At 35.3% G+C, this 24,552-nt stretch overlaps 1 protein-coding gene across 5 annotated transcripts in view; it reads left to right on the top strand.

The window, feature by feature from the left end:
- The window catches only part of PTPRK (protein tyrosine phosphatase receptor type K), a 559,501-nt gene that overhangs the window by 275,822 nt on the left and 259,127 nt on the right, over window positions 1-24,552 (top strand). For all 5 annotated transcript variants that reach the window (XM_054556726.2, XM_054556728.2, XM_024247798.3 and 2 more), the window contains 2 exon segments: window positions 2,469-2,550; window positions 4,932-5,047. In XM_054556726.2, coding sequence (XP_054412701.1) covers window positions 2,469-2,550; window positions 4,932-5,047 — 198 coding nt within the window.

The following is a 24,552-nucleotide window of genomic DNA, read 5'->3' as shown; positions in this document are numbered from 1 at the left end:
ATAGCTTGGGACAGTCTACTTTACATAGTAAGTGCTTGACAAATGTAACTTATTATCAGCCCAGTCAATCAAGCGTCTCCTCCTCCACCAGAGTAAAAATGTCCTGGCAGAGTTTACCAAATACCTAAGAGCTAACCCCAAGTGATGCTTATTAGTTTCAGTTTCTCTTGACCTCTTTCTTATGTTAGATATTATTTGCCTTTACCTATGTCTTTTTGGAAAAGTCAGCCTCCCAAATTTTCAAGTTATTGTTCTATTTCTGCACAACTGCACCAAGCTTTCATGGTTTTCACCTCCTCCTACTAGAGATTTTCACCTCCTCCTACTAGAGGTTTTCAGTCTGTACTAAGCTAGAACCATAGCCTGATCTCAGAATTGGCAGATACTCCCATGGGAAAGAATAAAATGGCTGGAGATTATTAGATAACATCAGAGAGGCTCTCACCTCCTAAAACGTGTGTGCATCTAGATGCCACTGTTTACACACATATCTGAAATCTTTAAATTATTGTTATTGTAATATGCCTGGCCTTTTCTAATCCTTTTATTAGGAGTGTTGACCTGCTTGAAACCTCCTGGTACCACTCTTTCTTTCTTAACCGTTCGATGTTGGCTTAATATCCACTGGTGGCCTTTTCAGTCTTGACCTTTCATTTCCAGTAGTTTTCTTCTCTTATTTATCTTCTTATGCCATCTTACTCACCAATCACTTTAACTTTCAAATTAGTCACTTATTCCCTTCCATGGAGTTATCTGATATTCTTCGTCACATAACTTTGAAATTTATACCTTTATTTTACCCTGATAATCTTCTCTTCCAAATCTATCTATCTAGTTATTATTTCAGCATTTTCCCCTGTGTGTATCATAGGCAAATCAAATTTGAAATGTTCAAAACATACTTCATTATTTTCTCCCTCAATTTGTTTCCTTTTCTGTATCACTAGTCCTGACAAGGAATCCTGACAGCATCATTCACCTAGTAGTCTAAGCCAGAAATCATTGAGTTGTCCTATATTTCACAACTGAGTCAGTAAGTTCTACCTTCTCTGCTTCCTTAGTATTATTTTTATCTTTCCTTTTTCTTCTCATCTCACCATTCCCACTACTTCTAGCATATTGACTTATTTTTTCTCTCCAGATCATCTTTCACTTTATGGCCAAATATTTTTCTATTGGACCAATTTGTTTATATTCTATTCTTACTTTAAACATCAACTTTCATTACATTTTAAAAAATGCTTTGCAAATACTCCAAAATAATGTATGTATCCCCATGAATAAAGGAATCAAATACAACATTGAAGTGCTGAATGCTAAATCTGCTTTCTCTTGAAAGTCACAGCACACATTATTATTGTTATGTTTTTTTTTAGAGTCAGGGTCTTGCTCTGTTGCTCAGGCTGGAGTGTGGTGGTGTCATCCTAGCTCACTGCATCACTGCAGCCTTGAACTCCTGGTTTCAAGCAATTCTCCCACCTTAGTCTCTTAGTCTCTGAAGTAGCTGATACTATAGGCATGTGTCACCACACCCAGCTAATCTTTTTCTTTTCTTTTCTTTTCTTTCTTTCTTTCTTTTTTTTTAGAGACAGGCTCTCACTGTGTTCCCCAGGCTGGTCTTGAACTTCTGGGCTCAAGTGCTCCTCCTGCCTCAGCCTCCCAAAGTGTTAGGATTATAGGTGTGAGTTACTGCACCCAGCCACAGCACACATTAAAAGAAAGGCCATATCAAGCTTTGCTATTGACTATAACTACAAAACTGTAAAATGAGATTAGATTTAAATATAGAAACTTTTTTTTTCTTAACATTCTTAGATATAAAACTATTGAGTGCTGTACTCCTGACCTCACCCTCATGGTATTTAAGGCCTTCCATGCCTATGTCTCTAATCTCATCTCTTCCCTTTTGAGCCTTTGTAGCCATAGAGATTATATTTATTTGGTTTTCCAAACATGCCATCCCAATCTTTTTCATTGTATTTGTTCCTTTGTCCTGGAACATCAATGATCTATCGGTTGACACCCATCCTTGAAAATTCAGCTGTTTAAAACTCAGATTATCTTATTAATGTGTTCAGTGGTTCACATACTGCTTGGCACATAGTAGGTGCTCCACATATGTTAAGTAAACAACAAAAATGGAAAAAATCAATAGGCGAAAGTTTACCTTTAAAGAGATTTTCTGTGTCTGCATATATATTGCCTATTCAGGATATAACAATACTTGGTAATAACTGCTTAAAAAATTTAAGCTGCTTAACCTCTGTAACGTAATTGTTCTTCAAATTTTGTTTTTTGATTTGTTTACCTGTACAAGAGTTAGGAAATTACTTATATTATAAGGTTAAATTTTTAATTCTTACTGAACAAAAATTAGATTTACTTTTACATATATTTAGCTATTCCCCTCCACTGTAGACATTCCTTGAAAACGATTGTTGTAAATATTTTCTGTTTCTTTTTGACAGGTAATATTTGAAGCTGAAGTCTCAGGAGGGAGGAATGGTTATATTGCCATTGATGACATCCAAGTACTGAGTTATCCTTGTGGTAGGTTGTGATTAAGAATTGTATTTTTCTATGTCCTTTCAACACTTGCCTTATATTGGCAGTGACTATTGATTGTTTATCACTTGGTTATTGCTGTCTCTCTTGTTATTGTTAGTTGTAGCCTTCTAATGAGTTTTAAAAGAAAACTGATATATTTCTAGAGTTTTTGAATCAAATATTTTTCAGACTTGTAACTAATTGTATACCTATTAGGAGTTTCTTTTAAATTATTTTGTTACTGAGATCAAAATATACATGCAAAGGCAGCTGTCAGTAGGACTTGTTCTTTTTTTGGCATTATTAAATTGTCTAGAAAAACAGAGAAGAATAGCAAATCAGAGTTCAACAGGAAGGAAAATATAAAGAAGCCTCATGAAGTTATTTGATCTGCTGAGTTGAGGGCTGGGGTGAAATGAAGAGAAATAATTAGTTCACCTTATTCCAAATTTAGAACTGCTTTTTTTTCCTCTGTCATAATAAATATCTGGCTAACTCATGAGGTCAGGAATTTGAGACCAGTCTGGCCAAAACGGTGAAGCCCCATCTCTACTAAAAAAAAAAACCAACAAAAAAAACCCCACAAAAATTAGCCAAGCATGGTGGTGCACACCTGTAATCCCAGCTACTCAGGAGGCTGAGGCAGGACAATCACTTGAACCTGGGAGGTGGAGGTTGCAGTGAGCTGAGATTGCACCACTGCACTCCAGCCTGGGCAACCAGAGCAAGACTCTGTCTCACAAAAAAAAAAAAAAAAAGAAAGCAAAAAAACCAAGAAACTCAGTTTATTAATACACAGTTTTGTTATGCCCTTAGATGCACATTGATTGGTTTTCAGATGGTGTACCTAAATTTGTGTTTACATCACAGTCCATGAAAAACAATTACTGCATGCATTCAGTAGAGCCAGGCAAAAAACAGTTGGCATAAATTCAGACTTTGCCTATATTTCCCAAAAGCAGCATTTTATAGGGCCCGTGAATTCTGGGTTATCTGTTCAGCAATCCTCCCTGAGAAGCATCTCTAACACATTGCAAGCAGCAGGCTGGGGCCTCTTGTGAGGGCCAAGACCTGTGCTCCTGCTGAGTGGTTGTCAAACTCTAGTGTGCTTCAGAATCACCTACAGCTGTGGTAAATCACAGCTTGCTTGGCTCTTCCCCTGGTTCTGATTGAATAGGTCTGGGGTGGGGCCTGACAATTTGCATTTCTGATTCCAGTGCAGCTGATATTGCTGGTCTAGGGTTCGTAAATTGAGAACGGCTGCTTTAGCTCATGTTCTAACTCAAGAATTCCTTATTTTAAATCTCTTCCTGAGAGGTAAGGCACTAGAGAAAGATGTAGTCAGTAAGGGTCAGATTATATATACCATGTGGTGGTTGGTAAATTCTAAGAAAAAGAACAAAATCATCTCATTTAAAGTTCAAGCTGGCTTACTAAGTTCTTTCAATCTGTAGTTTAAGAGAACTGTGTTTTTATCTACTGTTTATTTTTCACTTCTTGAATGATAGGTGTTAAGGAAAGGCTTTCCTCAGTACATAGAAAATGGTAGATTGAGCACAACAGCAGTTTTAGGGTGATATGGCCCTCCATGAACTTTTCTTTTTACTCATGAGCCTTAGCTTTTGCTGTTTATATAAATTTCCTTTCAATGGGAAACATGGATGAGGCTTCAGTTTTAAAAGGTAGTTTCAGAGAATACTTGTCGGTCATAAATCTTACTTATATTTTGACTGCAGTCATTATTTTTGTTAGTCTAATATGGGTATTTATTTTGGATTACTATACTATGGTTATAACGGAATAGGAAATAAGTTTACCAGTTTAGTTGGTGTTCTTTTTGCGAGAAGCAAAAATATTCCCTTGTTCTTTGAAGTGCTATAGAGCATTATAACTATTGATGTTTTTTTTTAAAAAAAGATCTAACTGCTTAAAATGTAGCCTAATAAGTTCAATGGCCGTGTCACTGTCAGTAGTTTAGAAATCATGATATGTTTTCATTATATCTTTATGTTAGGCTCTGATTTTGTGTCAGTTTAATCTCTTTTGGTTGTTTTGACTTGTAAGTTTGTAACTGTTTTATTATCATCCATATACAACATGCTATGGCAGCAGTTCAGCAGCAATTGTTGAGTGCTCACTCTGTAGAGAACAATACTCCAGGAATTATGGAACAGTAAGTAATAGAGCTATTGAGAAAAAGAGAACTATGAGAGTCACAGAGGAAATGGTGTCTTCCGGCACGAAAAAGCCCCTCAGTTTTCTTCTTTCTGATGTTAGTCTTGGCCAAAGGTAAAAACACTAACGATAATATTCAGCTGGAGAAAAGTAACATGGCATATTTTCTTCATGTGACAACAAATACATTTTTTTTCCTCCCTTCACAGATAAATCTCCTCATTTCCTCCGTCTAGGCGATGTAGAGGTGAATGCAGGGCAAAACGCTACATTTCAGTGCATTGCCACAGGGAGAGATGCTGTGCATAACAAGTTATGGCTCCAGGTAAGGCCAAGTTGGCAGCTGAGCTAAAGAGTATACTTTATGTTTTAAAAAAAATTGCAACAAGACTGTTTGTTGTCTCATCCTTTTGAGTGTGTGTGTGTGTGTGTGTGTGTGTGTGTGTGTGTGTGCGCACGTGTGTGCACGCGCATGTAGTGGGACAGGCTGTCTGCATGAGTTTAATTGCAGATTCATGTTAGAGATTTCTTTTTCTGAAATAAAATACATGGGCAAATAATAAGTATTTTTGTTAGGATCTAGTGAAACACAACAATTCTCTCTGTTATATTCAAACTGCAAAAAATTCTGTAGATCCATTTGAAATATGAATAAGAATGAGATTTTTTTCTTATTTAATAATATTTTTAAAACTGAATTTACAGGAGTTAAGTAGGAGCTGTCATACTCTGATAAATTTTTTAAAATATTTTAAGAAACCCTTGGGAATATTTCAGGAAATATGAATTGGAAGAGAGCCAATTAAATTTTTGAGTTTGAGGGTTAATCACAGATCTGAGGTGAAGACATTTGCCTTGCACGTATTAAGTCCTTAATACATTTGTACTGAATTATGATTTAACATACATATTGGGGAACTGTAAATGGTGCGTATAAACAGATTTAAAAGAATCTGAGAGAAAACTATAGAGAAATATGCCTTGCCTTCAGAGAATTTATAGAAAGTCTGTCAGTGCTAGGGTGCTGGGGGCTGGGAGGAGCTGAAAGCAGCTCTAAAGCCAGGAAGCTGGACCTAAAACAGATGGCTATTGAGCAAAATATTTGAAGCTAGATGATGTGTAAGTAATAATATTCTCTGAGCACCTCCATTATTATTTTTTAGGTTCTCTGCAACAGAATGAGGAAAGAGATTTAATAAGTTGTGAATTTTAAATTCATGAGAATGCCAATAGAGACCAAAAACAAAAAAACAAAACAAAACAAAACCAAGATGAGCTTAGTTTCTTCAACATAGGCATCATGATTTTTTTTTTTTTTACTACATCCTTTAGATAGGTGAAGGTAGTGTTGGGGATAACTATTAGTTTGCAGGTGGTTGTAATAAAGGTTATAATAAATGGATATTGAAATAATACCTTGTATAATGACTGATATGCTGGGTGTTATATTTGTGTTATTTCATCAAGTTCTTCCAGCATTCCAGTTGGAGGTTACAACAGGTGTACTTCATATTAATCTAATTATTACTATTATAGCTTATTTGATTTTTAAGTGTCAGGATACCATATTTTGTGTCCAAATATGAAAAGGAAATGAGGGTCCCTTTTTTCTGTGATTATGGCAATTTCTCCTACAGAGATTGAAAAATAGGATAATTTTTCCTGGAAAGCATGTTGTATAATGTGTAACCTGTTTTATCAAATAAATGTCAAGTCAGTTTTCTTATTTCTCTTCCTATGCCTAAATAATAGTTTAAAAATGATTTTAGATATATGTTCTAATTGTTTTGCTAGTGATTTTTTCATTTAGATGGGAACATTAGCTGGCATTTGGCTTTAGTTGTGAGCTATATAGTCTTTTCTTGGAGATCTAGAGGCTCTGTAGGTCTGCCCTTGGTTTTATGCCTCAGGATTTAATGTGACATTGAAATAAAAAGGGTTTTGTATCCTCAGTCACCAGCTGCCTTGTGGCAACAAAGACTTTCTGGACCCTGCTGGTCTGAGTGGGTGGTAGTCCAAATACTGCTCTTTTTTTTTTTTTTTTTTTTTTTTTTGTTTGCTTTCTATTTTGTAGCTAGTCCATTTCATGATGGGTTTAAAAAATTTTCCTCCTGCCATTTTTGTAACAAAGATGAGAAGTAAAATATTCTATGAAACTTCTATGTTGCTTTCTCCCCTACCTCACCTCTCTTTCTTTTTTTTTTTTTTTTTTTTTTGGCGTTTGCTACAGAATGGTGAATTTGTGTATTTCTCTTCCACTTTGACATGGACATTGCCTCGTTCTTCAGTAGTGTACATATTCACCTTAATTTATTCAAAAGCTATTTTACCTTTCTCAATAACACCACATCGATTACCTTAACTTATTCGCTTACATCATCCTTCTCCATGTACAAGAAATATTGAAATATATTAATTACTTACTTAGGGTGTTTTCAAATTAAAATAAAAACTTTTATTATGAAATTATGTAAAAATGAACGAGATAAGATTGATCATTATCTATATATCAATCAATTAGAAGGTAGCAGTGACTTAAAAAACTTGCCCACCTTTTGCCGAAAGTAAAAAAACATAATAAAGCAGGAAGAATTCTGGTTCCAAAGTGAATCTACCAGCTAACTCATGCAAACAGATGTCAGATTATTTTCATTTCATGTAGAATAACAGCCTAGAGTTCAGGAAGCCCAGTTCTGAATTCTAACTTTTAGTCTAACCCTCCTAAACCTTTTAACCCAGTTAATTGCAGCGGCCTTAGAGATTGCATTTATGTGTTCTGGGCCTCAATTTGCTTATTTGTGAAAGGAGACTCTGAATAGACACTAAAATCCCTTCCAGCTGTAAGATGCTAAACTAGGTCTTTACGTTATTTTTGGTGGCTTGAAACATGGCCTTGATAACCTTTTTGTGTGGAAGAATGAAAAAGTCTTGTTATTCATTTTGCATGGGGAAAAAATGGTACCTTAAATTAAGTATCACTGTGAGAACAAATGCTCAAAATATCTGCTGCTAGTACTGAGAATGAATGTACTTGAAGCACTCAATGAAAGGTCACTGCAGTCTATCACAGAGGTAATGGAATAATACAACAGTTGTTACACCTGCCATGGTCAGGTAAAATACCAAATGGCAATCGACTTTATATGTCCTCCAAATAACTTACATTATGTAGTATTGAGCTTCAATTGGCAAAATGTTGTCTAAATATGGGCTAAAGTAACAAAGACTAGAAAAACAGCCAATTTTCTATTTCAAAGGAAAAATGATATACTATAACTCTGTGAAAGGTATACAGAACATAATGCTTGATCATATTTGATATTTTAAATAATTTGTTATGGAAAAACTGAAAAATTTCTCTCACTTCCGTATTCTTTCTAGGTTATAATTAATATATCTGTCATTTTTGTTGTCTAAAATGATATACAAATTGAGTAAATTGAAAAATGCAGGGAAAAACGCAAACAATGAGTTGCCTGAGTTAATCCGGGATAATTTCATAATGCATATCATGGTAGTTCTGAAAGTATCTATAGGGAATGATCTTTCTTGTAAGAATTGGATTATATAATTACAGAGTATTTGAAGTAGATCAACCTTCTTGTACATGCTAAATGAACTAATGATACATAAAACAACATCGAATGTTTTTATAAGTCTGAGTGTCAGTAGACTAAAAATGTGGTGAAATCATGAGGTTTTCTGGAAAGTAGTTTTTAAAAATATGTTATGCAGTACATTTATGCACTAAAAGAAATTTAGGGTCGGGCACAGTGGCTCACGCCTGTAATCCCAGCACTTTGGGAGGCCGAGGTGGGTGGATCATGAGGTCAGGAGTTGGAGACCAGCCTGGCCAATATAGTGAAACCTTGTCTCTACTAAAAATACAAAATTAGCCGGGTGTGATGGTGCGTGCATCTAGTCCCAGCTACTTGGCAGGCTGAGGCAGAAGAATCACTTGAACCCGGGAGGTGGAGGTTGCAGTGAGCCGAGATCATGCCACTGCAACCTGGGTGACAGAGCGAGAATGTGTCTCAAAAAAAAAAAAAAAAAAAAAAAAGAAAAAAGAAATTTAGAATAAAGTCTTTAGTCACCCTTAGAGAACTTACAGATTATTTTTCAATTGAGAGCTCAGTGAAGTAGCATGTATTCTGGATATAAACACATTTTTTGGTTAATGATTTGTAAATTTTTTCCACATGAACAGACATTTTTTAAATCTTCTAAGTTTTAGAACTAAGCCATTTTAATTTTATCATAGTGTTCTCCTATCCTTGGGGGATGCATTCCAAAAAGCCCAGTGGATGCCTGAAACCACACATAGTACCAAACCCCACATATACTGTTTTTTTCCTACATATACATACCTATGATCAAGTTTAATTAATAAATTAGCACAGTAAGAGATTAACAACAATAACTAATAAAACAGAGCAATTATAACAATATACTGTAATAAAAGTTATATGAATGTGATCCCTCGTAGCATATCTTTGTACTTTACTCACCCTTCTTAGGATGAAGTGAAATGATAAAATAACTCACATAATGAGAATAAGTGAGGTGAATGACATATGCAGTGTGGTGTAGCATTAGGCTACTATTGACCTTCTGACAATATGTCAGAAGGAGGTTCATCTGCTTGGGGCTATCCTAGGTCATTGAGCCATGATGATTTTGATGGTTGGGATGTCAGAAACACACAATGTCCGATGACTAACAAGTGAGGGATGGCGCAAGATTTCATCACTCTACTCAGAGTGGAGTGCAATTTAAAACCTATGAATGGTTTATTTCTGAAATTTTTCATTTAAGATTTTCAGACTGTGATTGACAGAAGGTAACTGCAACTGCCCAAAGTGTGACCTTGGATAAGGAAGGATTTCTGTATTCCTGAGGAACTTTCAATGATACAGAATTTGTGATTCATAACTTGAAGCTATGATAAAGCTCTATTTATGGGAAATAAGATCAAAAGTGAAATTATAACATATAATTTATACTGAAATGAAATAATAAAAGCATTTGGTTATATTCTTGAGAAGTGTCAAATAATTTTCTTACAGGAAAAATAAAAATTAGATTGTACATTTTTATAGGTTAGAAATGTTGGTTATTTATTTTTAAATTTTGAATTTTTTGAATTATTTATTTTCAATATTGAAAATATTTAAAATTCAAAACTTTTAAAAAATATTCAAATATTTCATATTTGAACATTTTTAATATTCTAGAATTATTTTTATTTTTTAATATCAAATTATTATCAATACATACTAGTTGTACATATTTATGGGGTACATGTGATATTTTTGGAACAAGCATATAATGTATAATGATCCAATTAGGGTAATTGAGGTATCTGTAACCTTGAGTATTTATTATTTCTTTGTGTTAAGGACATTCCAATTCCACTTTTTAAGTTATTTTGAAATATACAATAAGTTGTTAATTATAGTCGCCCTATGGTGCTACTGAACACCAGATTGTAACTCTTACTATTATGAACACTGGATAAAGTGATTGCAGGAAAAAGTGAATGTATAAGCAACAAATGAACATATGGTATAGAGTTCCATTCCTAAGTATTTACCCAAGAGAAATTAAGACATGTGCGCACAAAAAGACTTGTACAAGGATGCCTATAACAGCTTTATTCATAATAACTGATAATTAGAAAAAACCTAAATGTCCATGAACAGGAAAATAGATAGACAATTTGTGGCTCATTCAAACAATGGAATACTGCTTAGCAATAAAAGAATGAACTGCTGATAATGCAACAGCATGAATGGATCTCAGCAACATTAGGTTTTGGAAAGAGGACAGACACAAAAAGCTTATATCCTTTATGATTTCATTTACATTAAGTTTCATAAGAAACGAAACTAACCTATGGTGATAGAAATCAGAACACTTGTTGCCTGTGGGGAATAAGGATTAATTGGATGTGGGCAGGGGGAAATTCTCTAGGGTAATGTTAACGTCATATATATTGACTGGGGTCTTGATCTATGAGTGTACATACATTTGTCAAAGATTAAGATCTGTCCAATTTACTATATATATATTATTTTTACCTGAATAAGACACAAATGAGGAAAAAGTGAATAAGTGACACATTTTATCAAATAATGAACTTACTGGCAGTGCTAATCAAGCCATAGACAGTAATAGCCTACAGGCATTACTTGCGTTTTTGTCCATCTTGTCCATTTCAAGTGATTTGATTACATTCAAAGGTAATTTGTAATCATTAGTCTAACTTGAAATAAACATGTTCTGAGTTTCTGCTTTAAGAACACCTTATAACTTGAGGATATTAAAGGGTTGTAACTGGAGTCGGACTGAAAGTTATGCATTAGTATTCTGTTATGAAGGTCCAGTATAAGTGGACACCTACATGGTAAATCAAATAGAGCCTATTGCTGCAACATCTGTCAGACCATATGCTTTGGCTTCAGGTTCAGTGTAGAAACTAAAATACTAATGACTCCATCCATCATTACAGCACTTGGCAGGCATGCATCATTGAATTGGGCAGAGAAATTCAACAGTGGAGTTATTGAAAGTAGGGAATTGTGTGGGTAGATTTGGTGGCACCATTTGTTTTGGTGGATTGAAATGAGGCTGTTTAATGTGTGACTGGTAATCCTATGCAGATTGCCATCAAAGCTGTGGCAATTGGGCCAATCTGTCAGTAATCGCCGCAGGTGCTGGCACCGTGCCTCCTCCGTGGGCCTGCCAAAACAGGAGAGTCAGCCGCCGCTTCGCCCTTGGTGAGGCTCATCATTGCTAGAATAGTGTGATACAGCTAGTTGCTCAGCCAAAGGAAATGTCATTCGTTATGGAGCAACACATAATTTAAGCAATGGCTTGAGAGTACTAATTGGAGAGTGAAATCAGTAAAATGAGATGCAAATTGCTCTCAAAAACAACCAGAGAGAGGCTGACCCCCTACTGTACCAACCGTTGTCAGTGAAGGGGCAGTGAAAGCGGTTGGTCTAAAACTTCTGACCACATAGTGCGTTACCTGTCCAGGCAAATTCCAAAGCCTTGTTCCTGTACTCCATGCAAACATCACCACATAGCAGTGGGAATCTAAAGCATGATTTCTAAACAATTGAGTTAATTGGGAAGCACAAAAATTTTAGCTGATGAAAACATAGTACTACACCATTTCAGAGGCCTAGTAGTTATGGCTCACAATGCTTTTTCTGATGCCTCCATGCTATAGCATTTTTCTGTGCCTATTTATATTGCCATTTGGCAAGCCCAGATGTTTGTAGCATATTTAATTTCTGCAAGAGATTTTACTATCCTGACACTATTTATTTTAGTAAAAAAATGATAATTTTCCACTTATAATGAAGGTAAGCTTCCTCAAGAAATTACTGCATGCTTAGGAACTGCAGTTTACAGTGGGCAATTCTTTGGAAACTAATTTGAGAGGAGATTTTTAAAGTCAACTTGATTAAATACATAATATGTGATCAGCTCACGCTAGGTAACATGCATAAAGAAAAAACAATGCAATGCAATATAGTAAAAGTTGCTCTAATGTCTGGATGTGGTCAAAGTTCTGACATTTTCTAGGTAAAAGACTTTAAGAATGGCTGACACACTTCTGAAATATTAAAATAACAAAGGGTAAGCATATAATTACCAAGACAGTGAGTGAACTTGAAGAATGATGTCAGAATTGCTAAAGGCACATGGCACAAATATATATTGAGATTTGTAGAAGATTAGGTAAGTGACTTATTTACTACCTTGTAAGGAATGTACAAATGGATTTAATTTCCTCCTTATAGACCCTAAAGTATAATAATGACATGATTTGAAGCTTATGGTGAGAGCTATAAGCTGATTATAAGGGAGAACTTTGTAATTGTAGGGCTGTTGAAAACTACAGTGAGCTGCTCCAGGAGGTAGTAAAATTACAGTTAGTCCAAGTATCCAAGCATAATCTGGATAAGCACATGCTAGAGATGTAGAAGACATTCAAGCCTGAGGTTAACTACTTTTTAAGATACTTTTTGCCCTGACACATGATTCTGTAACTGCGTATGGCAAGTCTGTATAGAATCTAAGGACTGTACTATTTCAGAGATGAGCGTGAGCAACGCAGACTGGAGTGTTTGGTGAAATCATTAGAGAAGACTTGATTGAAACCTTGAAGTGTACATAGTACCTGAATAAGCAAAAGTGGGCATGGTTACTACTGCAGATTCAGAAGGCAGAAAGTACGTTGTGTGTATGTGTGGGGACGTGGGATAGGAACCGAAGGAGAAGGATCTTACTGAAGTGGAAGGTTCACCATGAGGAGTGCAGGTAAATAGAATTCATGGAAAAGTCGGTACTAGACCACGGTGGAGACTGCTGGAAGAGGAAGAGGCTTCTGTTCTCAGTACAGTCGTCAGGGAACGAGGGCCTGATTCTGGACAGTGCCATTGGCATTGGAAAATCCATGAGTAGCAAAGGAGGGGACAAATTAAGAAACAAAATGGTTTTGGGCCTGGTTTGTACCATTTTATAGAATTTGGGAAGATGTGAGAGTGAAATAATATAGACAGCTTTGTACATTTTCTCAGAGTTTATTTTTAAAAGATAGTCAATAAATTTGTTTTTTCAATTTCTAGTTTTGGAGCTCATTTGTCTATTAGAACCGTTGTTTTACTTTTTACCTCTTTCTACCTTCATAATTTCATGTAAGTGTTCCTCAGTAGGAGTGAAAAATGAGGAGACATTTCAATTCCTTTTGACTCTTTCTAGCTTTAATAAAAGTTTACCAAGACAATTTGAAGCTTGTGGCCAACTTAAACCTCTGAGTGGCCCAGGTGTCACTGAGGAGAATTAATCTATGGGAAAACTGTTGGTGCCTTCAGCCTTCGCTGCTTCTGTAACTTCTGGCTCACAAGACAGGAGTGTGAGGAGTGCAAACCATGTCCCTTGTGCTTTCCTAGTTTCTTGTCACCTGCTCTAAACTTTAGCTGACAGATGAATACTAGCTTGCTATTTAATTCTAATTTTCTCTGCTTTTGTCTAAGCAGTAGTGATTTTTGCCATGTATATACTGGTTTACAGTTAATTCTGATCCACTTAAGAGACCATGTTCTCTTTTGTAGCTAAGAGCCAACACTCTTGGCAGTCCTGCTTTTCATTGGGCCATTGGTATATTCTAATTCACAGCATTATCTTCTTTCTGCATAGCTTTATATAAAGAATTCTGCTTATAGGTCTTGAGATGAAGTCACTGATCTCATATCATGGATTATAAGGTTTTTCTTCCGCTTACTGGCATTTTGGATATGTAATGATGAGCATCAGAAAGTTTAATCATATTTAATTTTTAGAATTGTTAAATATTTCTGAGGTCACTTTGGTTGATTTTATGTGGCTTCCTACTGTAAAGAGATCAATGCCTTGCAGATATAAAGCTTTCTTTTCCTTCTTTAATAATTTATAAACTCTGAATTTAACATTTACAGATTACATAATTGATCATAAATGAATAATGTGTATAATATTCTTTACCTTCCTTATCTATTCTTGGAACAGGACTATACAAGCCTGGCAGTCATAGAAGTTCAAGGATTGCTTTTTATCGATATCTAGAAATAAATTACTTCTCTTTCTGTGCAAGAACAATATGTTCTCCTACTGTTTGCAGAGCTGCCCCTTCAGTGTGTTTCTAGGTGCGTCACGTCAAGCACTTTGTAACTTTTCCATTGAGCTCCTGGAATCAGTATTACAACATGGAGCATTGGCAGGCCTGGTTTCTTCTTTATTAAAAGTAGTCTGCTAGAAAGATCTAATTTACAAAATTATTTTATTGTAAAATAAAACGTAGGTATAGAAAACCACACAAAAATAAAGACTATTATGACTCAATATCGGGTAAACATCACACAGGACAAGAAAGAGTGCTTGCCAGCCATCCCAGAGGCGCCTTCCATGTGCTCTGTGCCAGGCATAACAGAGCTGTCTCCCTGCCTCTACAAATAACCACTCTCATGAATTTTAACCCTTGTAGTTTTTCTGCAGTTATATATGCATCCCTAGACACCATAGTCTTACCAATTTTTAAAATAAGACATCTTTTTAAGTCACTTTTAATCTGTAGGTTTGTCCTTTATTCCTTTCCTCACAATTTATCTGTTGAGCCTAGGATGTTTGACTTCTAGCTTCCCCTGTCCACATTTAGCTGATTGCATACTAATGCCCTCTTCAGTTCCACATGTCCCTCTTTCCTCTCTATTTCCTGCAAATTGGCAGCCAGATCCAGGGTCAAGTTTGATCCTTTGGCAATGCCGTAGGTGGTGTTTGATATAATAACAGGAGGAACAAAATGTGTCATCTTTCTTTTTGTGATCTTGGCAGTCTCTGATGATTAATGCCTATATTTATTCCTGGGGGTAGAAAACTGTGATATTCTATCTTTTTTTTTTTGTTTCTTATTTCTTTTGTATTTGTTTAGTTGATGAAAAGATACATACTCCCCCTAATCTACTATTTGGTTACCCAATAACACAATTCATTAAGGAAAGGGAAAATACATGCTCCAATCTTTGCTATATTTACTAGTTTAAAATGAGTTGGTTCCCTATCATCCTGCAAAGATGACTTACTCTTTTTTTCTTTTAATATCATTATAAACTCATGGATTTAAACATATTTAATGGAGTTTAATTTGTTGCAATTATTATTTCTATTAAATCTTAAATTGTCCCATATTTGCTTAGTGGGCGCCTCTCCAAATTTGCTCCTGATTCTTTTTGATATGATTATAGTAGGCTTTGAGAGCTTCCTTGGTACCTGGTACTGTGAAATGTTTCACTTTCTCCTCTGGATGTGAGATCAGTCATTTTTCAATGATGCCCTGTTTAGTTTTGGTAAGAAATCATATTTCAAGATAATGATGCGGGTTCTGAGAGATACTCATTTCTAGATCGTTTCAGTGAATAGAGCTAAAAAATACATACACATATGTTTAATGATAAAATACCTAATGAGTTCATAGGGATATTTCAAGTTGAAGCCTAAAGGTTTTTACTCAATGTTTATCCTATTACAACTTTTCACTTACATTTTATTTCCACACCAATATTCTTGGTTGTCAGTGACACAAGGAAGATGGATTTAGAATATATCATAATTATACATTGGTTTTATCTCATTTTATTTTGAAACTTGTACTAAAGCTCCATTGTCAGCATATAGCTATTGCATGGTTAATATACTGTCTTCTACTTAGCTCTTATTCAGTCTTACTTCTAAATGTAACTATGTTTTTAATATTCAATATTAGCCCACCTATCATATCTAGTAATTTCGCATGTCAGAAACACCTTTTTTGCCTTTCAGATTCCTTAGGAACTGCTCATGGGAATAGTATTCCCTGAGTTCTTAGATGTTGATAATAGCTTTTTTGTGCCCTTGATTCTTAAGTCAATTTTACAGTACATGAAATCTTTCATTCACATTTTCTTTTATTGAGTAACTTAAATAATGTTACTTCATTTTCTTTCACAGACAGAATAGGTACAGTCAGTCACTATAAAGCCTTGGTGACTGTCTGTACATATTTTTTCTAGACACGCGAGTAATTGTTTCTAATCAATCTTACCAGAATATGTATCACAGTAGGTCACTCTGAGATACTGTCATCAGGTATGTGGTATTTTCTTTCATTATGTAGTTTATAAACTTTTTTTTTTATTTTAGAAATTTTTGTTGTTGGTGGTGGTTTTTTTTGCTTTTTTTTTTTTTTTGAGATGGAGTCTCACTCTGTCACCCCGGCTGGAGTGTAGTGGCGCGATCTCCGCTCACTGCAAGCTCCGCCTCCCGGGTTCACGCCATTCTCCTGCTTCAGCCTCCCGAGTAGCTTGGACTACAGGCGCCCGCCACCATGCCCAGCTAAGTTTTTTTTCGTGTGTGTATTTTTAGTAGAGACGGGGTTTCACCGTGTTCGCCAGGATGGTCTCCATCTCCTGACCCTGTGATCCACCCACCTCCGCCTCCCAAAGTACCTGGGATTACAGGCGTGAGCTACCACACCCAGAAGTTTTTTAAAAAATTATAATTTGTAGTACTTTATCTGTGCCCTTGATCCTAGAGAGACTTCTGTTTTCTCTGTGTTTGATCTTTGCCTGTCATCATTGATCACTTTCAAATATTTTTATTCTCCTTATTCTAAACATTAAAAATCACCCCTTTTTCACTCATTATTCAGGAATCGTCTGTTGACTTTACTGTAGTTACTCATAATTTCTTTTTTTTTTTCCTCTCTATTTCTTTCTTTTTTTTTTTTTAATTAGATTTTAAGTTCTGGGGTACGTGTGCAGAACATGCAGGTTTGTTACATAGGTATACATGTGCTATGGTGGTTTGCTGCACTCATCAACCCATCACCTATATTAGGTATTTCTCCTAATGTTCTTTCTCCCCTAGCTCCCTACCCTCTGACAGGCCCCAGTGTGTGATGTTTCCCTCCCTATGTCCATGTGTTCTCATTGTTCATCTCCCACTTATGAGTGAGAACTCATAATTTCTAATAATTAATAATGATATTTCTTTAATTTCTAATTTTCCTGAATTGTCATTTCATTTCTGAGTATTATTGTTTAAGTTTATATTGTTTCATCTCATGAATCATTTCCTTAATATGTTTTAGCTTATCTTGAAATATTATGTTGTGGTTTTGATCTGTTTTATGGACATATTTTTCTGATTGACTTTCATTGACACTAAGGATTATACTCTGTTCCTTATTTTCTTTTAATCTTACAAAATCTGTATGTGGGGTTTGATCTTGATACTTTTAAGTTATTCATTTTTATGTGAAATAAGTTTTCCTGAAGTTTTAAAATGAGGTGGGGTTCAGGAAACTTTACCTGATTTTACAGATTTCCCCCTTCTGTTGCTTTGAGTTATGTTTTAAAATACGGCAGCTTGCCTTTTGGGATTTCTGGGATTTCCCCACTTTTGTCTAGTCCTTCTATTTCCATACTCTCTTATTAGTCTGTCTGTTTTTATGTGGCAGGTTCAGACAGATTAAAAAACTACACTACTGCCATCAGCTTCCCAGAATCCCTCAGATCTGATGGTTTCATTGCATTTGTCTTCTGACTTCACCCACCTTCCCTCTCACTCTAAGTTGCATGGTTTTATAGCTGTGGACTCATATGCGTCAAATTTCTGCTTTCTACAGTGCAGTTTGAAGCAACCAGCCAATCCCATTATGTTTCTTTGTTTGTTCTTGTTTCTTTGTTTGACTAAAATGTTCTAAGGTAGCAAATACATGGTTACCAAAACTTTGCCTTCCATAAATACTTGATTAGTAGTATATCTAATAGTGATATTTTACATGCCTCTACTGCTGCATCATGTCATGGACTAGTAGTGTCTTCTTTGCCACTGGCAAGAGAGGTTATAGGTATCTTTAAATCTAATCAGACTGAAAAATAAATTTCAGTAAACCCAGAATCAGAACCAAATCAGAAAATTCATAAAAATCCGATTCTCTAGAAGCACTTCTGGTCCTGAAATCATCTCTATCCCTCAGGCTTCAAGAAAGTAAAGCAGAACCAGTAGGAGATAGATATGATTTTATTGAAATATATATATATAATTATAAGATTACATATAGTAGGATTTTATTTACAAAATTGAAGAGATTTACTGCAAGGAATTGGTTTATGTGCTTGTGCAGATTGGCTAGGCAAGTCTGAAGTCTGTAGGGCAAGCCCTTGGGGAGGGCAGGCTAAAACATGCATGCACAGACTGAAGCTGTTGCTCACTAGTAGAATTTCTTCTACTTCGGAGAAGCCTCACCCCTGGTCTTAAAGCCTTTCAACTGATTCAATCCAGTCCACTCAGATTATCTAGGATAATCTTATTTACTAGATTATGGATTTTAAGTCCATTCACAAAATGCCTTCACAAGGTCACCTAGTTTAGTGTTTAATGAAATAACTGGAGATTGTAGCATAGGCAAGTTCACACATCAAAAGACTGACACAGTTATCAAACAGATTATTTGCTTAGATATTGTTTGGATTATCATCTTAATAATATTGTGATTATCAGAATTTGCTATGAATACTTTTGCACAGTAATCTCACAGAGTATTCTTGTCATCTCTGTTGAATAAGCGGGTACAAATACATATATCCAATGTTAGATGAAAAGGTAGAGATTTGAGAAGTAATGAGAAATTGTTCAGCTCACAAATGGTTGCTTCAGGATTAGAAGCTGGGTATCATCCCCAGCAGACATGGTTCTGTCACTTACACCTGCTCTGTCTGTGTGTGGCTCCTCTTATTGGTCACCTTTTCTCTCCATTGCAAAGATACTCATGCTTCCTAGGGTGAAACTCCTTTTCTTGTTGAATAGCTGACTTTATATTTTGTTACACTTGATTAATCTGATTCTATTATTTGCTATCTCCAGCACATCTTTACCCTGCTTTATTTCAGAATTATAATATTCACCACCTCTTTCTCTCTCTGTCAAATACCATTTACCTTCTTCCATCCTTCCATTACCAGATAGTCAATACTTTGAATATATTGTCATTTCAGCATATTTTTTTCTAGGAGAACACTATTTACTTACTCTAATGAAATAAGTATAATAATTTCTATGGCCATAAATAAGAAACAGTGCTTCTCTCAAAATAATAACATAGTGTTTTTTAATTTTAGAAACTTCTAAATTTAAGTTTTCTGTGAAATACTTTCATGTTTTTAAAATTGTCTTTAAAATGATTTCATGTTTTTAGAATTATAGAATTATTTTGTTCTTCAATAATAGTGATTGTGATGATGATAATATCTTTATTATCCTGTGAGACTGAAAAAAATTCATACAAATCTTATAGAGCAGACAAGCTCTAGTAAGGAACTCTCAGTTCCTTGGGATTAATTTGTCTGGAATGTTGTAAATTTCATGTCAGCCTCACTTGGTCGTAGTTGTGCAAATTCACTTTGGAATTCATTTTGACAACTCATATGCAGTCTTCTTGATGCTGTTCAACAGGGACCTAAATATCAAACATAAGAAAATAGGCTCTTTCTAAGTCCTACAATTTTAAGAAGATGAGAGAATCATATATCATTATGTTCCGAGGAAAGTCAATGAAGAAATAAATATATAAATAAATGGAATTTGATTATTTTCAAGTCAGTAGCCTCGAAATAATCTCGACATGTACTGTCAGTGCAGCTCTTTTTAGTCTGAAATGAAACTGAATTGATTTTATTCCTCAAACTTTGAAAAGAGACTCTGAAGTAAAGTGTAACATATTTTAATTATACCATATTTCTTTTAGGATACTTTCAAGCTGAAAGTAATAGAAAACCAAATGTATTATTTCATTTAACGAAAAGTCCAAAGAGAAGTGGGCTTTAGTAATTGTTGGTGTCATTTCGGAGATTTGATCAGTAACTTCCTCTGTCTCTCTACCTGATATGCCATCCTGAGTGCATCAGCATTTCCCTTAGATTAGACTGCCTTATGGTGATGAATCAGCTCTTTCAGGTTTAGGCATGACAGTAAGAAAAAGCAAAGGGAACCCATTTTCTTATGTCTCCTTAGAAGTGAGGAAACCTTTTTAGAAATAACTTGACTAATTCCTATCATATCTCCTTGGCCAGAATATGGACCCACACCCCGTTTTAAAAACATGTCACTGTTAATGGAAAGAAGACTCAGGTTAACCTAGTATTAATGGCCCAGTGTGTCTCCACGTGTAATATCTTGATGCAGATTTTGATACAGTATATCTAAAGTGATCTCTTGACTCTGCATTTGTAACAATCTGCCAGTTGGTGCTGATGGTACTGGTCTGTAGACCACATGGCAAGGTGTTTGGTTAATAGCCTGGCTGGTGGAAATAGATGTTGGAGAATCAACCATTATTATCACTATATTCCACTAGGAGTGGAACTTGTCAAATGAACACTGCATGCACTGTGCATGATGAAGCTTACTTAGTATAGTAGAGGAGAGGAGTGATAACATTGAGGATTACAGTGACTTGCCCAGGGTTACTTGGTAAGTGACAAGTTTTATCAGCAACTTGTATTGGAGACAAAATAAATACAGAAGCCTGAGATGGATTGGGGGGCGGGGTGGAAAGCAGGGAAAAAAGTAGTGCTAGCTTATAATCCCTTGGATCATATATTTGTGTGATTCGTTTTTCAGTGCTTCTCAGAGGTGGGTATACATTTGCAATGGAGAAATCATATATAAAAACTCAAAGCAGAATAAAGAGCCTATAACTGAAAAACATAACAAAGGCAGAGAATTATATGCAAACATTGCTTCATAAGAGAGAAATTTACCATTACTTCTTACATCATCCTTCACTGGCACTGCCTACTCTGATAAATTGATGGGGTGTAATCAGGGAAAGACCTATTATTTTGGATTTTAAAAGGAAAAGTTATTATTTTTGACTTCTAGAATTTACATGTTTTAAATTGTTACCTTTAGCTCTAATGAATTATTGGAAGCCAAGTAAAGAAAGCAATATCTAATATAGATTATATTAGCCTATTGGAACGATGCCTTGATTAAACCTCAATACCAAATAATCAATTTGTTGGATAGGAACTGTAACCAAAATGAACATAACAGCTTTGGTTTAGTTTAGAGGAAAGTCTGCTGGATTTTAGGTCATCAAACCTAGTTTTGAATTTTAGTCCTGCTAACAGGCTATGCATCACATTTCTCATCTTTCTGAACTTTAATTGGATATGACTGTATCATAAAAGTTCATAAGAGAAAGAAGCCACAGAACCAGTAACAGCTAACATAAGGTACGTGGAGGTGCTTATTAAATGATTATTGAAGATAAACCTGAATGACTGTTAATTTTGTTTGTTATTTTATTTCAAGAAATAAATATCACATAAGTCTTTTGTACTCATTAATTATGTAATATACATCCTATATAAGCATATGTATTTATAGTTATATTAGCATATTAATACACACACATATAAGCATCATGTAATATATCAGCTTGGTGATATCTTGACTGGATGAGCTTAAGTATACCCCTCAGCCTCTCTGAGTTGTGGTATAATTACTTCTGAAATAGCTTGGTGTCAGTGATCTCTTGGTGTCCTTGAAATTCAATATTTTTGTAACCTCCCTTTATTATTAATTTGGATTGATGATTAATGTGTATTTTATTATAACTTATAAAAGCCTAAGGAGGATTTATGTGACTCTTGTCTCTAAAATGTTCAGTGAATTTAATTCATTTTAACAAAGTACTTGAGCCACCCACTAAATAAAGATAATATATATTAAATATTATGGAGGAAAAAATATATATTAATGAGACATGAAACCCTACCTTCAGAATGATTTCAGTATACAAACAGATGAAAAGACATTTATAAGTATATCATAGTAGAAAAGATTTAAGATAGAAAAGCCAGTTAATAAGTTTTTATAATCTTTTATAGAGTTTTTGAGGCAGTATCCATGACCCTGTCAGCAGGAGTAGAAAGGGAAGAGTATATATGAGCTGATGGAATGTGAACTTGAGGCAGAGGGGAAGGAGCTAGATACCATAGATCAGGTCACTGTGGAAATCAAGTAGGAATGTCTGCAAGTTTTTAATCTCCATTTTTGGATAACACAGACATTTTTCATAAGAACAAATGACCGATTTCTGCAAATGTCAGTAGTTTTAGAATAGTTGATAAGATAGTGCAAATTCAGTATTGGCAATGCATGAACAATAGAAAGTTGAAAGAATCTGGAGCCCTTTCAGGCTAGAGAAAGTCTCTTTGAAATGGCTCCTGTAAAGATAAGGGTCACAAAATGAGGTCTCACTGCCAATGTAGAGGATTGAAGGAGTGAGAGACTGAATTGCACGGGCCGTTGTGATTCGAGAGGAAACTATCACAGCACAGGAACTTGGATGTTGTAAGGTGGTAAAGGAGGCTATTGGGGATCACTGAGGCCAAAGTGAGTTTGAGGATCAATGGGAATATTCACAGGACTGGGTTAGGGAGGGTAATTTGGTCTGTGAATATTCCCAGTGATGGGAATGATATGTGGGCACGCTGGGAATTCCAAAAGTTGAGAGGTGATTGAGTGGGAAAGTGGAAGAGTTGTCTTCAAGTTAGGAACCAGGAAAATGGTAGCTCTCCCTGAAAGAGGGTATAAGGTACCATAAAATGTACCCTCCTTTGAGATAGTAGTGTTGTGAGAGAAATGACAATTAAAGTGAAAAGATGGAATAATGATTATTGAGAAGGAAACATTAAGGATACTCAAAATCTCTTCACAAGAAAAGGGTTTTGAAAGGCTTAATGTGAAAAGACTTGAGTGGGTGTGGACATGTGCGAGAGAATTTGGAAGTCAGTATAGGCAGTGGGAATTGGCTAGTCTTGCAGAAGAACTGAGAAATACACATGGCAGGGAGCAAGGAGACAGTCTGAGAACACACCTGGAAAGATAATCTAGAGGAAGCCTGGATGAGGTTGTATAACAAAGTAAGGAGCAGGGAGTCATGGTAGGCCTTCCAATTAGGAAGATTATATGGAAATGATGTGCTAATTGAAGAAAAACGCAGTCTGAGGTTTGCATGTATAATGATTTTTTTTTGGTTTATGTGGTTTGTAGGGAAAGAGTTTTGGCTGATTTTATAGATTTATATTTTTGGATATAAGCTGCTTTTTCAGTTCCTTGGATCTTGCTGCAAAAATCATGAACTAGGTTGTTAAGCAGAGAAAAATTAACAAAAGCAATGAATAAAAAATAGCAAAATCCTGATTTGGATTTGATGTCCTTAGGTATTTTTGTATGCATATGCAGAAACATATATGTATTTACTACATAATATGCATATACATGATTTAAGATATGGAGAAAGGTATTTAAAGATACAGTGTATTTAGGATTTAGAAAATTATTATTATTATTATTATTATTATTTTTTGAGACGGAGTCTCACTCTATCACCCAGGCTGGAGTGCAGTGGCGTGATCTCGACTCACTGCAAACTCCGCCTCCTTGGTTCACGCCATTCTCCTGCCTCAGCCTCCCAAGTAGCTGGGACTACAGGCACCCGCCACCGTGCCCAGCTAATTTTTTGTATTTTTAGTGGAGACGGGGTTTCACCATGTTAGCCAGGATGGTCTCGATCTCCTGACCTTGTGATCCACCCGCCTCAGCCTCCCAAAGTGCTGGGATTACAGGCATGAGCTACCGCACCCGGCCAGGATTTAGAAAATTATTAAAGCAATAGAGTATCCTCTTTATTATTTACTCTAAAATTATAAATAATTTCAAATGTACAAAAAATCATGGAAAACAATAAAATAGCCATTAATGTACCACGACCCTAATTTAATAGAAGTTAACAGTTTATATTCTTGTCTCATGTCATCTTATTCTTAAGGAATTTTTAAATTAACATTTAAACATGCATACATGTAGTACTAATCAGTGGAATGCTGGAACCAATGAGTGCCAGAAATTTGTTAAGTTTTCAGGAACTTTGAATGATATCACACTGATAAACTGAAGTTGCTATGGTGGAGTATTTACACTGCAGAAATGGACAAATACTACAAAATGGCATTTTATGTTTCTTGTTGGAGAACTAACAGTTCCAAATTTTACCAATACATTGCTGGTTTTTCTTTGCCTAGTTTAACTGTCCCATCGTATTTTACTGAATGAATAAAATTCAGTTTATTTATTTGCTACTCAGAAATATTTGGATATTTTCTATATTTCACAATCACAGATAATTTAGAGTTCAACATCTTGTACATATCTCCTTGATCCCATATACAC

This window comes from Pongo abelii, chromosome 5, assembly GCF_028885655.2.
Source record: "Pongo abelii isolate AG06213 chromosome 5, NHGRI_mPonAbe1-v2.0_pri, whole genome shotgun sequence".
NCBI lineage: Eukaryota > Metazoa > Chordata > Mammalia > Primates > Hominidae > Pongo > Pongo abelii.
Note: the sequence above shows the minus strand (reverse complement) of the source record. Positions and strands in the feature narration are given on the sequence as shown.